Below are 15,723 nucleotides of genomic sequence, written 5' to 3' on the forward strand. Positions count from 1 at the left end.
ATGCTTTCCGCTTTGGCTGTGCAAGGAAAGCGTTTCAAACATTGTAAAAATGGCGAGAAAGAAAAGCTTCCGTTTTCTTTCTTGTGGAACGTGGCATTTTCTTGTTTCACCGCAATGAAAATGCGGGGAAGCTTGCCCTGACCTCCTCACGTTGTGTGGTTGTTTGGAGCAGCATAGTATGTATGGAAAGGGTAATGGGAAACAACAGCAGGCAAATGTCAGTAGATAGCACGCTAAGGTAATTAACATGCAGACAGAGTTATCTTGGTAATGTTTTGTTACTGTGTGTTTTAGTGTAATTGGAAGCATATGTTTATGTAGGGGGAAAAAACACCTGAAATTACCTTAAGCACAAACACTGGGCAGGCATACCCACACCTGATTTCATTTAAAGGCATACTCCTCCCACCCAATCACCTTCTTGAAGTAGAAAAAATGGCCAATTGACACATACCACCCTATAAAAAAGACCACAACCAAGTCAATGTGGCTGCAACATTTATGTATCATTTGGCAATTTTTTTCTACTTCAATAAACATGTCTCATTTATTGTACTTTAATAAAAAAAAATGGAGGGGGTTCTAATAGCTTTATAGATCTGCAGCTCGGACCGTACCGGGCGTTGTGGTCCCTGATACCTGGTTAAAGGCTCTCTCTTCGCTCAGGTCATTAACTCGGTCTTCAGAGCCCATAACAGCCGGTGTGGCCCGAGCTGCAGGTCTATAAAGCTATATTACACTAAATGCACTGGGGAGGTGGGGGTGCAAATCTGGGTGCCGAATTTCAGTGTTATTTTTCTCCAGTGCTGCTAAATTGCACAAGGCAACCGGAGCAATATCAGGGCTGTGCCATCACTCAGGTTCATCTCCGTTATCCACCTGTCAGTGGACCACAAAGGAGACCTTAAGACAAAATGGCTGCCGTCAACCTGCCAGCTGTGGGGCAATCTGGAGACTACGTAAGAAAGCAAGAGTGGGCCTTCTCTGGTCTCATTCACCTGCAGATAACTTGATGCACCGCGCACGCAGGTGATCAACATCCCCACTGGCGTGGGGAGTGCAGAACTGCACTGGGGGCCCGGTCCACACAGTCCTCTCAGAACCCGAACAGCCCAGAGAGGTGGAGCCCCCACACTCCTGCCCACCGCTGATACTACGTGCGTTTGGCAGAGTGAGAGAGAGGCGAGGAAGATAGAGAGAGTGTGTGGGTGAAAGAGAGAGAGAGAGGCGGGCACGGGTGCTAAAGAGAGATGGGGAAGATAGAGCGAGAGAGTGAGAGAATGTAGGTGAAAGAGAGAGAGAGAGAAGCGAGCACGAGAGCTACAGAGAGGAGGGGAAGATAGAGTGAGAGAGAGAGATGGGGGAGGAAGATACAGGTTGAGTGAGAGAAAGCGACCGCCGGAGATACAGAGAGGAGAGGAAGGGGTGTTTGAAAGAGACAGAGAGAAAAGGGGAGAAAAGAGAGGAACATGAAATGAGAAAGACTGAGGGGCAGAGAAGAGAGCACTAGAGAGAGAGTGAAAAGGGAGAAAAAGAGACAGAGGGGGAGCCGGATAGAAAGAGGGAGGGGGGAGCAAGACGGGAGGAAGAGAGAATGAGAGGGTGGGAGAGTGTGAGAGAGAGGGAGCGAGACAGGGACGGAGAGGGAGAGGGGAGAAGAAGATAGAGAGTGGCTGGGTGTGTAAGAGAGGGAGAGAGAGGGGGAGAGAGAGAGAGAGAGAGAGAGAGGGGAAGAGAGAGCGAGACTGAGAGAGAGAAAAAGAGAGAGACAGAGAATAGGATTGGTTTGGCCTTGTCCGAGACATTACTCTTCCATGACAGTCCCTGTGCATGGAGGGGAGCAGCGACATCTGGGAACAAGGAGAAGACACCTGCAGGCAAATTGTGACAGCAGTGACCAGACAAGCAACGGGTGACTATCCATAGCACGTGATAGGGAAGGAGGTAAGATCACGGACGGAGGGAGTTCCCAGGCAAGGGTGTAGAATGTTTCCGAACCTGTCTCGTGAAAGGAGTTGCGATGTTCCCAAGTGAGTGAGTAGGCAGGAGGTGTGACAGCGAGTACACAAGAAGGAACGGCCAGGGAGAGGCACAGACTACAGGACAGCTAGGTCTGAACACATCCTGAGACACGGCTAACGCAGGGCCAGCGCAGTGAGTGAGTAGGCAGGAGGTGTGACAGCGAGTACACAAGAAGGAACGGCCACGGAGAGGCACAGACTACAGGACAGCTAGGTCTGCACACATCCTGAGACACGGCTAACGCAGGGCCAGCGGAGTGAGTGAGTAGGCAGGAGGTGTGACAGCGAGTACACAAGAAGGAACGGCCAGGGAGAGGCACAGACTACAGGACAGCTAGGTCTGAACACATCCTGAGACACGGCTTACGCAGGGCCAGCGGAGTGAGTGAGTAGGCAAGAGGTGTGACAGCGAGTACACAAGAAGGAACGGCCAGGGAGAGGCACAGACTACAGGACAGCTAGGTCTGAACACATCCTGAGACACGGCTAACGCAGGGCCAGAGCAGTGAGTGAGTAGGCAGGAGGTGTGACAGCGAGTACACCAGAAGGAACGGCCACGGAGAGGCACAGACTACAGGACAGCTAGGTCTGCACACATCCTGAGACACGGCTAACGCAGGGCCAGCGCAGGGTATCCCCAGAACAGCCGCTGAGGGGAAGGGGCACTCCAGCATGGCCTCGGCAAAGCAGAGGGTGTGCGGGACGACCACCCCGCCAGTCCCACTGAAGCCTATGTCCCGCGTCGCCGTGTGCGGAGGCACGTTTGGGAATAAGATGGCGGGTGTCTACCTCGCCAAGGAGTGGCTGAAGGACCCCTCCGAGCTGCGGCGCCAGACCTTCAGTGCCACCCCATTCCTCGTGAACCCCCGAGCAGCGGAGAAACTTCTGCGCTACGTGGAGAAAGACATCGGTGTCTGCTTCCTGGACAGTATTCTCAAGTAAGTAGCAGCAAAGTTGCCAGGGCCTTTCAAACTGTTCAATTGAAATGGGCCTCGAGCCTCAGTGGGGCCTCGAGCTGCCTGCCCATTTTGGCATTCTTATAATTAAGCAAAAATACTAATTTAATTCAGCACAGTGAATGCCACCTGTGCCTCCGCGGTCTTACAGTATCCAGCATTGTGCACGTGCTAATCACCTCGTTGCCTTTCTACCCCGGGTCTCACCTACATTAGCACTTAGCTGACTGGTCCTTTAGGGGGGGGGGCGGCTCCCCGCCCTTTTTTTCTGCAGTGCAGAAGCAAATAACCCTATCCCTGGATTATTTGCAGCAGCCCAACCCTTCCCTCCATTGAGTGATCTAGAGATTTTGCCGCAGAAGGGCTCAGCAAGGAGCGGTGTATGGTGTGGACATAGCCCCATTGTAACGTATGCACCCCTGCAGAGCTGCTGCCTCGGACACGCCTTCCCAGCTGTGGGCAAGGGAGCCCACAAACATCATTTTACAATGGGCCCTCACGACCCCTCCCCCCCTGACCCCCCACGCAGCTTCAGCCGGCCCCGGTGAGAAGGGATAGTGGGAGTGCAGGAGCTGGAGACAGCTGTGCATTGGGCGGAGTTCTGGGGTACGAAGGAGAATGGTAACATCTCTCGGTGGTGCGATGCGGCCACTTTCAAAATCAGTATGGAACCTGCAGGTCAGAGGTTTGAAAAAACAGTATGCCGGACTCAACATTTCAACCTTCAAAGTGTGGTCAAATGAGGCCCCTTGAGCTGAGAAACGGAACAGCTGCCGTGACAGCTTTACCTATTTTCCTTCAACTCTCTCTCTCCATTTGTTCCTCTCTGTCTTCCTTCCCGCTTTCCCGCTCCTCTTTAGTTTTAGCTAGGAGATGGCGCCTTAGCGCCACCTATAAGCTGAAACTATTGCATTATAATACAGATAGGGAGGAATTTGGGTTGTTTTACCGTAACGGAAAAACTTGCGGCCGAAAAGAATGTAGCGGTTTTGACCGAAAATATGTTTTTTCCGTTAAGGTCAAACAGCACAAAATAAAAACATTACCCGCTCCCCCCAACCCCTTACTTACCTTGCGCCGGCACACTTTGATGTGTGCCGCCGACTCGCTGTGTCCCTGCAATGCCTGTTCCCCTTCACATTCGTGACCGAGAACCGGCGCCACAGGGTCCTTTCCTTTTTTTTAAAAAAAACATTGCGCAAATGGCTGCTGGGGACAGCCCCGCAACCCCGCTGACATTATAGTGAACAAGGGTGTGGTGGACACCCCAGTAGCCCTTGTTCACTATAATGCTCCCAATGGGGGATTTAGTCACTGGTCGAAGTGGACGGGAGCGATTGGGAGCGGTCCTCCTCTACATTTTTTACAATTTCACTCTTGGTGCAAGTGGTACCAAGCGAAGCCCCAACATGCTTCAGACCCCTGCTTAGTGATGGTTCTTCTTCAGGGGAAAAAGAGAGATGGTTGTGTGGATGCCTCAGAGTTGGGAACTAGAGTAAACAAAATTGATCAAAAATCCCAGGCAAGAAAACCTGGAAGAGGCCAGGTCTTCTTTTCCTTTCCTTTGCTTTGCGCATGCGGCAATACTCACCTTCCCGTTTTGCCACTAGTTCTCCACTTCCATTATAACATTTCCTAAGTAGGGGGAAGTTCTTTCCCAGTTATTGCTAATCGAGAGTTCTACTTTCAAAATCCGGCTCCACGCCCTGAGGTGGCCATTTTATCTAGTCCTGATAAAGTCTTTCTAATTAATATGACCTATCAATGAAGAGGAACATCCCCCTCATCCATACCAGATTGGTTTTTCCCCCAATTTTGTGTGCTTTTTGAGTGAGCAGTGACCGGATTTCTTGTTTACTCAATCCCTCAACTCCGACACATTGCATGACTGCCTCTCTCTTTTTACCCTTGAAGAAGGACCCTCACCAAGCAGGGGTCTGAAACATGTTGGAGTTGCATTTTTCCCCTAATTTCAACAATATGCCAAACACTTTTACAATACTGAAATTGCAACTATTAGTGCCAACAAAGGTGTACTTGTTCTATGTTTTCATTTCTTTTAGAGTATTTCGCGAATTTTGATTGTCGTATTTTATTATTCACGTTTTGCGCATTATATGTTTGTGGTTAGTGTATTTATCCAAGTATAATTTATTTATGTATATTAATTTGTACCACAGTCAGGTAGCCTAAGATGTCTTTACTATTTTATGTAAATAACCATTGACTAACCTTTGACAGTCAGACTGTGTCGGTTGCATCACATCTGCTCACCGTTTGGTACTCACCTCATCACACGTCCTTTACAAGGGTCCTGTGTGTATTCAAACTGTGGACTCCCGGAATGCCCTTGTTTAGCTATTGTCCGGGGTTCCCTTTTTTTGCCATAGACTAATTATCTATGGAACTCCCCACAAAAGCCGATCTGTGTTTCCTTCTATTTAAGTGCATGAGGAATTGGATCCCTTTTTTCACAAATGCTCAGGTCACGTTGCTAAAAAAAAGTCCCTCTCAAAAGCTGCAGGAGCCGGGCCCCAGGAGGGGTGCTGCTAGGTCTGGAAAAGATCTGGGGCTACACTAATATTGGGACTGTCGGGGCTCAGGGCTAGCTAGTAATGTATCCTGCCTCCTGCAGGATCTGCCCTGGGCCAGTAACAACAAGGAACAGGAACCAGGCTGACCCAGGTATGTATAAAAGGAACACGCTTTATTGTCTTGGTTACAGGTTCAGTATAGAATATAGGAGAGAGAGATCATCAGTAGCTTCTACCCTGGTTCCCTGCCTGCTCCCAGTCTTTAACCATCTCCCTTGGAATCCCCAGGTGCCCCAACACTCCAAGCTCCCCCAGCATTCCAACACAGCTCTTACACTGACTCAGACCTCATTCATACATATGCAGGATACAACAGCTAGCCGTTTTGGTTTTAGCCCCTAAGCTTCTATCCAGGGCTGCAACCAAAAGACCCAAGTCTATAGCCCCCTAAGCCTCCCCCCAGCGACGCCTCTGTGCCCCTCCGATGCACGGATGCTTCTTCTTTGGGATGTGCGTGTTTTAAGCATGTGTTTGACTGGCTTTGCAGCATGCTGTCATGTCTCAAAGGGGGAGGAAGCACAACAAATATTCATGCATGCTTATGGTGATGCCTTGGCACAGCTTTACAGATTGCTGCACCATACGTTGTCCTCTGCATCACAGCCCGATACATGCTTTCACTAAGGCAATAGTTCTTACTTTTTTGGTAAGTGTGAGTGAATTGGTGAGTGGTGCAATGTGAATGAATGTGATTGTATAGAGGGATCGATGGAGGAGTGTGTGAAAATGGCTGTATGGATTCTGGATAAGTCATTGAATATGGTTGCATAGGTGAATGGATGCTTGAGGGAATCTGGTTGCATGGGTTGATCGATGGATGAGTGGGTGATTATGGCTGTATGTATTCTGGATACGTTGTTGAATATGGTTACATAGGTGGCTGGATGGTTGAGGGAATCTGGTTGCATGGGCTGATCGATGAATGAGTGGGTGATTATGGGTGTATGGATTTTGGATAAGTTGTTGAATGTGGTTGCATAGGTGGATGGAGGTTGAGGGAATCTGGTTGCATGGGCTGATCGATGGATGAGTGGGTGGTTATGGTTGTATGGATTCTGCATAAGTTGTTGAACATGGTTGTATAGGTGGATGGATGGTTGAGGGAATTTGGTTGCATGGGCTGATCGATGGATGAGTGGGTGATTATGGCTGTATGGATTCTGGATAAGATGTTGAACATGGTTTCATAGGTGGATGGATGGTTGAGGGAGTCTGGTTGCATGGGCTGATCGATGGATGAGTGGGTGATTATGGCTGTATGGATTCTGGATAAGTTGTTGAACATGGTTGAATAGGTGGATAGATGGTTGAGGGAATTTGGTTGCATGGGCTGATCAATGGATGAGTGGGTGATTATGGTTGTATGGGCGAATGGGTGGTTGACGATGTGTTTGTGGCGATTGAAAATGGAGAGAAAAGCAAAACACATTGGAAATTACAAACTCATTTTTACAATTCGTTCATGAAATGGGACTTCTGTGCATGAGTGACATTGAGGCTGCCACCACAGGAAGCAGCAGAGCCACAGGGGGAGAGCCCAAAGAGGAAGGCCAGAGTGAAGGGAATAAGGGGGAGCCGATGGGAAGGATCGCAGTTTTACAGGCGTTGAGGCAGAGATCATTGGCGGTGCACCAGGACTGGATGGCAGCTAGGCAGTGCATGTGAGGGTTGTATGAGTGCCTGGCTGCTTGTAAAATGAATGGGTATTATTTCAGGGGTGGCTTGATCTGTCAGTGCCCTCGCTCATTATGGAAGAACCTCCACTAAAACTGTCAAAGGGAAATGTGGTTCCCTTTGACTATTTCTGTGTTCCCCAATGCATACGGGGTGCTCCCCAGCCTTGCAGGGCCCATTGGGAATGTCATCTGAGGAATGTGCAAAAGCACTCCTGCACCTGCCAGCACATTCAGATGGACTGGGACGGTGCCTCAGGGTCGTTCTGGCTCTTGCAAGCAGCTGCAGGAACTAGGAAGTGCTCTTTGCACCCTGGTTCCTGTTCGTACTGTCGGAGCAAGAGGGCTTTGAAGAAGGCACAGGCTGTGAGTAGCATATGGATGGGGCAGAAGGTGAGATTGAGTTTAAAGTTTAATGTGTGGGGGCGCTGTTGAGCAGCCTACAAAATGGCTGCTTAGCTCTGAAGCTCCGTGCCTAGCCGCTGATTATCCGGCAACATCGGCGGTTCTTGCCATAATCCTTAATTTTCATCTGGCCCCCTGTGTTGCTGACTGTCTAGGCTACCTGCACGCCTGATCCCGAAGCGAATCGGACCCCCCAAGGCCCCCAACTGACTACTACGCTGTGCCTCGCTGGAGGCCGACTCTGGGCCTGCGGGGTGTCGCGGTGACCGCTGCGAGCCGGCTGTGTGCCGCCCTCTGGAGCTTCCGTCTGCTGCCCCGGACCTGGCGCTTCCAGACCCAACACTTTCCCCGGAAACTGGTCCGCTCCACACCCGCAGCCTTCCCGACTGGACCCGGGCTGCCGGGGACCTCCGCCCCTCGCGTGTGGCATGCGGCTGCTGCTCGCCCTGGCGGTAGGGTGTTCCGGTCCTGCGCCGATTGGAGGGGGCGAGCGGGGTCGCTGAGGTGGCCTGCACTTTCCTCCCTTGCTCTCTGGACCCGTGGCGAGGATCCCGCTTTGACCGCCTGCGGGGGCCCGTGCCCGGCGCCCCACGGCGGGAGTTCGTCCCGCTACTACGTGCGGGCACTCCGACTCTGCTGAGCCGCTTGGGTGCGCGGTGGCGCTCCTGTCCTGGGTCCTCTGCCTACTGCTGGAACTCTGGGGCTCCCTGCTGAGTTCTTCCCACTTGGGACCGCGGCCTACAGGTGAGGAGCTTTGCGGTGGGTCCATCTGCCGGCCCACCCCCCGAACTGCCTAATAACAACTTCGGTCCCTATGGGGCTGTGACCCATTGGAGCTGCCCACGTCAACGAGGGCCCCCCGCCCCCCCAGTGGCTGCGCTGCTGTGTTCCCTGAGGTTGGGACCCCTCCATGATTCGACCAACTGGATGGTCGGTTAGCTGCATACCCACAGTAGCTGGTTGCCCTCACTACGCCTAGTCTAATCTGCCGACACTGTCACACCCGCTGCAGACCCTCCACTCCACAGAGGCCCGCTTCCTCCTCATCACCATCTCCCCCCACGGTGCGACCACACCGCACCCAGACTCCTACTTCCTGCAATGTCGAGCCGCTCCAGAGGAACTGCCAAAGGGGGTACCATGGATAAATTCGCTAAGGCGATTTCTCGAGCTGAAGCAGCCCACATGTCGCCCCCACAAGAGGAGCTTGATAATGACACCATTCCCGGGGTTGTGGCACCAGATCTTACCACACTAATGGAATCGATGGCCAAAAACTTCGCCTCATTCCACGAAAAGCTTGACGACATCAATGCAAACGTTGCCTCACTTAAAACTCGTGTAGATCAGGCGGGATCTAGAATCACGGAGGCCGAAAATAGAATCTCCACTAATGAAGATGCCATACACACGCTCCAAGACACTGTGGCCTCCTTGTCGCGTGACATGAAGAGTGTAAGGGCGAAATGCGACGATTTGGAATCACGTTCCCGCAGAAACAATCTGCGCATCATCGGGGTCCCCGAGAACGCTCTCAAAGGGCGGATGGAAGACGCTGTGGAGAAACTGCTTAAGGACCTGCTGGACAATCCGGCCCTCTCCCCATACTTCACGGTGGAGCGAGCTCACCGGGCCCTATCACCACGACCTAAACCGGGCGACAGCCCTAGGCCCATAATCGCCAAAATTCTCAACTACCGCGACAGGGACCTCATCCTCCGCCTGTCACGGGAGAAGGGTGACCTACGACTGGAGGCCCACACCATTAGAATCTTCCCGGACTTCTCGGTGGCGGTGCAGCAGGAGAGTCGTCAATTTCTCGGCGTTAAGAAACTGCTCAGGGAGCGCAACGTCCCATATGCCATCCTGTTTCCCGCACGGCTCAAGATCACCCATAATGGCAAATTGTACTTTTTCACCGTCCCAGATGAGGCGGTAAAATTCATCGAGATGCAAATACCGCTCCACAATCCGGGGGACGGCCACGCTGGCAGCATCTGAACACGCACTGTGTGGCCCAACAGAACTTACTGAATCTGCTGATCCCTGATTTGTGATATGCTATTGGCAACATGGTTCTGTTTACTATGATGTTGTGGGTCGCTACTGCATGCATTTATGTCGTGGCCTGGCTCCTGAAGGGCAGGTGCTGGTCTCTCCTTTCTGCTGGACTCGGGGGATGACCAACCGCCCCGGCCTTTGGCCCTGGCTGACCTGGGGGGTGCCCTCGGGCTCCGGGGTCCGACCCTATAATCCGCCCGTTGCAGTAACATGTCCCGGTCTGCACATGCTGCCTTTAGTATGCTTAAATTAACGGCTGCGTGGTGTCAACTCATCCCACTAATGCAAAACCATAGCCCGTGCCTTTTAGGTGCTCTGCTTACACGAGGCCCAGGAATCTCACTAGGCAATGCTGGCACCCCCTATTAACCTCGTCTCAGTATTCACCATGATACATAGCTCTGGTACGCACACTTCATTTGTCACCTCGGAGATACACTCCATGGGGCCAATGCATTATTGATCCGGCCTGCCCTTTAATAATCACTGTCACTTGTTGCTTAAATCGCAATGCTCCGATGCCTCTGCGGCAGCCCTTATTTCCCATTTGAGATGAGGGGGCATCCACCACATGACTGCTGTAAATGTCTGTATTGTAACCGAATTGCTACGACGCATATGCTGGTCCCTGTCTCCCACTTAGACAGGCGGGGCCATACATTGCCTGACCGCCAACACTGCTCGTCTTGTAACGGAACCATTTGGTTCCAAGCGTGCTACTTCACGCCAACGGCGCACCCCACTGCGATTGCACTGTTCGTGGATACACCTTTGTTGTGGGTTAGCCCCTGTTGGGCTTTTGGACAGTATGAGACAAGTTGGGGACGGCTCAGCTGCGTACAGCTCGGGGAGGGTGATGTTCACACTACTAATCTTGGGTTGGTGCTGAGGGTGGCGGGCGGGAATGGGGTGTTATTCCAAAAAGGCACACAAGGTTTCGCGGCGCATGTATTGAAGGGCAGCAAGCGCACTTTCAATCCCAACTCCTTGGGCTCACACTATCACTGGACATGGGATGTTCACTGAGTCGTGCATTGTGCGATTAGATATTTACCAATGAAATGTCTACCGTCATAATGTCCTGGAACATCCGGGGTTTAAGTAACCACACCAAGGCCCGTAAAATCATGGCCTATGCTAATAGGCATAGCTGTAGGGTACTATTTTTACAGGAGACACACTGCAATGGTCACATCCCAAGGACCATAGCCCCATCATGGGGCCCCGCCAGATTCTTCACCTCTTACTCCTCCCAGTCTAGGGGCGTACTTACGATGATCCATAAATCAATCAAATTCATATTGCATAAAAGCTACATAGATCCTGAGGGACGGTATGTTATATTACATTGCACTCTGATTAATAAAGAATATCTTCTGGTCAACACATACTGCCCCAACATAGACTCTCCTGAATTCTTTGGCGCTGTAGCCACCATACTGCTGGGCTTCGTGGGTGTACCATTTATATGGGGAGGAGATCTGAACCTTATTCTGGAAACTGTCCTGGACAAAACTGGAACTGCTACCAGAGCTCTGTCCAGTGCTGCACGTCAGTTACGCAGCCATATACAGACACTGAACATCTGTGACGTCTGGAGGACACTGCACCCCCAGTGGCGGGAGTACACCTACTACTCGTCTGTGCATGACAGCTCATCTAGGATAGACCTGTTCCTGGTGTCAAGGGAAATTATGGGCAGGGTGGGGGGCTCATGGATCCTACCTCGCACACTATCAGACCATGCCCCAATTACAGTCTCGGTGGAACTGGGGATGCCCATCCCGACGTTCAGCGCCTGGCGTTTTAAATCCGAGGCCCTCAAAGACATTGTCTTCAAGGCTGAAATATTGGCTGACATCGAATCTTTCTTTGAGTGCAACTCTCTTCAAGATACATCAGCCGCGGTGAGATGGGACGCCTTTAAAGTTTATATTAGGGGAATGTCTATCTCCCGAGAGGCTGGAGTACTGAAAGCAATAAGAGCTGCCCTTGGGTGCTCTGAAGCAAAACTGAAACAACTAGAGCTGCAAAGCTCCACGGCTGCTGACCCCGGTACACTCGCCCAAATTAGTGATGAACTCCAGATATATAACACACTTGCTACCAACGAAGTCCAATACTTCAGCCGCCCACAGGCCGCCAGGAAGTATGGGGAGGGGGACAGACCCGGGAGAACACTAGCAACACTAGTAAAAAGGGAATCTGGCCGGACGCAGATTACCTCCATCAAAGATCAACATGGCAACCCACAATGGGTGGACCAACGTATATTAGACATATTTACCGAATTTTATAGATCCCTCTACTCCCAACCTACCAAACACACCGAACAACACATGCGCGAGCTCCTTGACCAGATCCCCACCACTGAGATATCCTCTCATACCCGGGACCAACTGGACTCCCCGATTACATTGGACGAGATAGTGACGGCCATTTCAGACCTACCCAAAGGTAAAGCACCGGGCCCCGACGGGTTTACCACTGAGTTTTTCCAAGAGTACATCGCTATTTTGGCCCCTAGGCTGCTCGAGATCTGGGACGAAGCACTACGCGTCTCCGTCCTTCCCCCTTCCATGCGTGAAGCTGTCATCACGGTGCTGCTCAAACCTGGTAAACCTGACGACGAATGTGGGTCTTACAGACCTCTTTCCCTTATGAACCTCGACACAAAGATCTTTGCTAAGATCATAGCGAACCGCTTTCTACCCATCATGACAGACTTGGTTCACGAGGACCAGGCAGGCTTCGTCCCCGGTAGGTCCACCTCCCACAATATCAGAAGGTTGTTCAACGTTATGTCCCGTATAGACCAGGACGTCCAGGCTGTAGCAGTCACTCTGGACGCTCAAAAGGCCTTTGATATGGTCTCCTGGAACTATATGTGGCTGGTACTTGAAACAATGGGCGTTGGCCCGAACATGATCGGGTTCATCAAGTTACTATACACTTCCCCTATTGCAAGAGTAAGAGCTAACTCACTGACATCTGACCTCTTCACACTTTTCAGGGGCACCCGACAGGGTTGCCCCTTCTCCCCGATCCTTTTTGCACTGGCGATAGAACCGATGGCGGATTATGTCTGTTCACGCCATGCCCGCAAAGGAATAAGACTGTTTGATGATCCTGAAATCATTTCCCTATACGCTGACGATGTTCTACTGTATATCAGGGAACCCACGGCCCATCTTGACCCTATACTAAGAGATATCACTCGCATCGGCACCCACTCCGGGTTCACAATTAACTACTCGAAGTCTGAGATCTTCCCTCTTACTAAGTCTACCATACAACCCACCACAGAATACCCCCTTCATTGGTCTCCGGATGGTGTCAAATATTTGGGTGTGCAAATATCCCTAACCAAATCCACCTTGCTCGCCGATAATTACTCAGCTGTAGCACAGTTAGTTGAAACCAAGCTCTCACGGTGGCGCACCCTCCCATTATCCATGACAGGTTGTCTCTCCCTCATTAAAATGATTTTGCTGCCTAAGCTCCTCTATACTTTCAAGAACATACCCGTATAGCCTGGGGTGGAATACTTCTCCAAACTACATGCACTATGTGCACAGTTGCTATGGCACTCCGGTGCCGTACGCAAGAAGTGGACTGATATGGTGCTTCCATACAAACGAGGGGGAATCTCTGCTTCGGACCTGCTGCTATATTGGACTGCGGCCCAGGCCCAACACGCCACTCATTGGTACCCCGGTTCTCCTGCTCGCCCACATGTTAAATTGGAACGACTAGCAGCCGCCGGCACTAACATAATGTCCCTCATACTGCATCAGCACTATATATCTGACTCCCCCATCAATCCTATCAGCGCGACCCTGCGTGCCTGGGCACGCCTGTTGTGTCTGACATCCGACTCCTTCCCTTACTATAAATGGCTCCCGGTTTGGGCGTTCCCAGGCCTGGAACCCATGCATGACACTGCTCTTGCCCGTCACTGGGGCACATTGGGGTACCAGGCATTATCGGATTTCTATCCGGAAGGCAGGTTCATTAACCCCCAAACATGGAAACAGGGGCACACCAGATCCGCTCTAGAGACCCTCCAATACTATAGGCTCCGAGCTGCGTTTCGCACTAAATGGCCCTCATTTCCAGATGAGCCCCCTGATAATCTGGCGATCGCATATATCACAAACTCGGGTGGCGCCCGCGGCGTCTTCTCCTCATTATATAAGATCTTACAGGACATCACCCCGATCCCAGCGCTCAGAGCACGCGACGATTGGGCAGCTGAACTGGGCCTAGAAATATCCGACAGGGTCTGGGAGGAAATGTGCCTACACACCCAAGAGGTCTCTCTCAATTTCCGCCACCGGGCCATGCAATACAAACTCCTAAATAGGCTTTACTATACCCCGCACAGGACTTCGAAGTTCACCCGCACCACGGTGCACCCCTGCCCTCGCTGTGGAGCAGAGGGAGCTGACCATCTACATATGTTTTGGTCCTGTAATAGACTTTCTGAATTCTGGGAAAGCATCCTAAATACACTCACCGAGATTATCGAAACGGTGGTCGACCCTGATCCCTTAGCAGTCCTTTTCGGGGCCTGGAGAACGGAGGACACTAGACGTCTGGCTACATTTTTAAACATAAGCTGTAAAATAGCCAAGAAATGCATACTCCAGAGTTGGAAAAGTTCCTCCCCTCCGGCCTTTAAGAAATGGCTGAATTTGCTCACCTGGTCACGAAACTGCAAGGAGGAATACCTGACCATGTTCCCCGCCCACTCTCGCCCCAAGAACACCTGGGTTGAATTTAACACCTATCTTAACAACCAAAGTGAAACTACACCCACAACTGACTTGCCCCCTGCCCCACAAGGGACATCCCCTACATCATGAGGCCTTATGTCCTCTGCTTAAGGCTCGCCCGAATTGCTATTGCTATGACTGCTGTACTGTGATTACTGTGTTGCTCAAGAATAATATGTTATACACATGTGTTGCCTTGATGTATGTACCTTGTGAACCTCTGCCTGCAAAAATAAAAGTTTTAAAAAAAAAAGTTTAATGTGTGTATGTTTGCATGCATGCATGCAAGTGAGTGTTTGATGTATGGGTGCATGTGTGAATGAGTGAGTGAATGCTATTTTTGAATGAGCGGGTGAATGTATGTATGTGTGTGGACTTGCAAGGCTGGGACACTGATTTTGGCAGAGGGAGTTCAGAGGGGGATTATGTGCTGATTTTATTTAATGGGCATCTATGATAAAGCAAGCATGATAAGTGATATTGTGTGGCTAGACTGCCATTTTGATGAAGCCAGTCTAGCCATTTCTTACTGTGGCATCACATATTTTACTAGGCATGTATGATAAAGCAAGTATGATACGTGTTATTATGTGGCTAGACTGGCATTTTGGTGCAGCCAGTGCAGCCATTTCATACTGTGGCATGACATTTTTTAATGGGCATCTCTGATAAATCAAGCATGCTAAGTGTCATTACGGTGCTAGGCACTGTATATATCTATATATATTTATGAAAGTCTGTTTGCATGTTCGGAGTTGGCTCCAGCCCCATAACAGTTGGTGGGCTGAACCTTTGGCCCAAAGTCGGTATACCATTCTGGGGTGTACTAGCAATAGTGAAATTTCGCCAACCCCACCCATTCGCCCTGCACAGGGTGGGGTACAGTCTTGTGCTATCAGTATAGGCGGTTTTGAGAGACTGACGATTTTGGGATTGGTGGCACTAGCCACACAACAGTTGGTGTGCTGAAATCGTAGCCTGAGGTCAGCATACCAGTCTGGGGTGTACTGCCGATAGTGAAGTTTGACTAACCCCACCAATTGGCCCTGCAAGTAATGGTGGGATTAAACATTTTTGAAAAAAAGCTTTCACCTGAAAGGTGAAAGTAGGAAAATCCATTTGAGAGGAGTGACACACACAGCGTCCCTAGTAGCCATTACTGGAAGTTCACTGCTAGTTCTGAGCCACACAGCAAGGCATTGTGGGTATGCAAACTAGCCACATTGCAAACCTTT

The 15,723-nt window shown here is 50.8% G+C and overlaps 1 protein-coding gene across 1 annotated transcript in view; it reads left to right on the plus strand.

Annotated features, from left to right (window-relative positions):
- The first annotated feature begins 2,008 nt into the window (after nt 1–2,008).
- LOC138513819 (N-acyl-aromatic-L-amino acid amidohydrolase (carboxylate-forming)-like) overlaps nt 2,009–15,723 on the plus strand; it is a 117,274-nt gene continuing 103,559 nt past the window's right edge. The window contains exon 1 of the mRNA XM_069628923.1: nt 2,009–2,959. Coding sequence (XP_069485024.1) covers nt 2,694–2,959 — 266 coding nt within the window. The 5' untranslated portion in view covers nt 2,009–2,693. The remainder of the gene's footprint in view (nt 2,960–15,723) is intronic.

This window comes from Ambystoma mexicanum, chromosome 12 (genome assembly GCF_040938575.1).
Source record: "Ambystoma mexicanum isolate Mex_15411 chromosome 12, UKY_AmexF1_1, whole genome shotgun sequence".
Lineage (NCBI taxonomy): Eukaryota > Metazoa > Chordata > Amphibia > Caudata > Ambystomatidae > Ambystoma > Ambystoma mexicanum.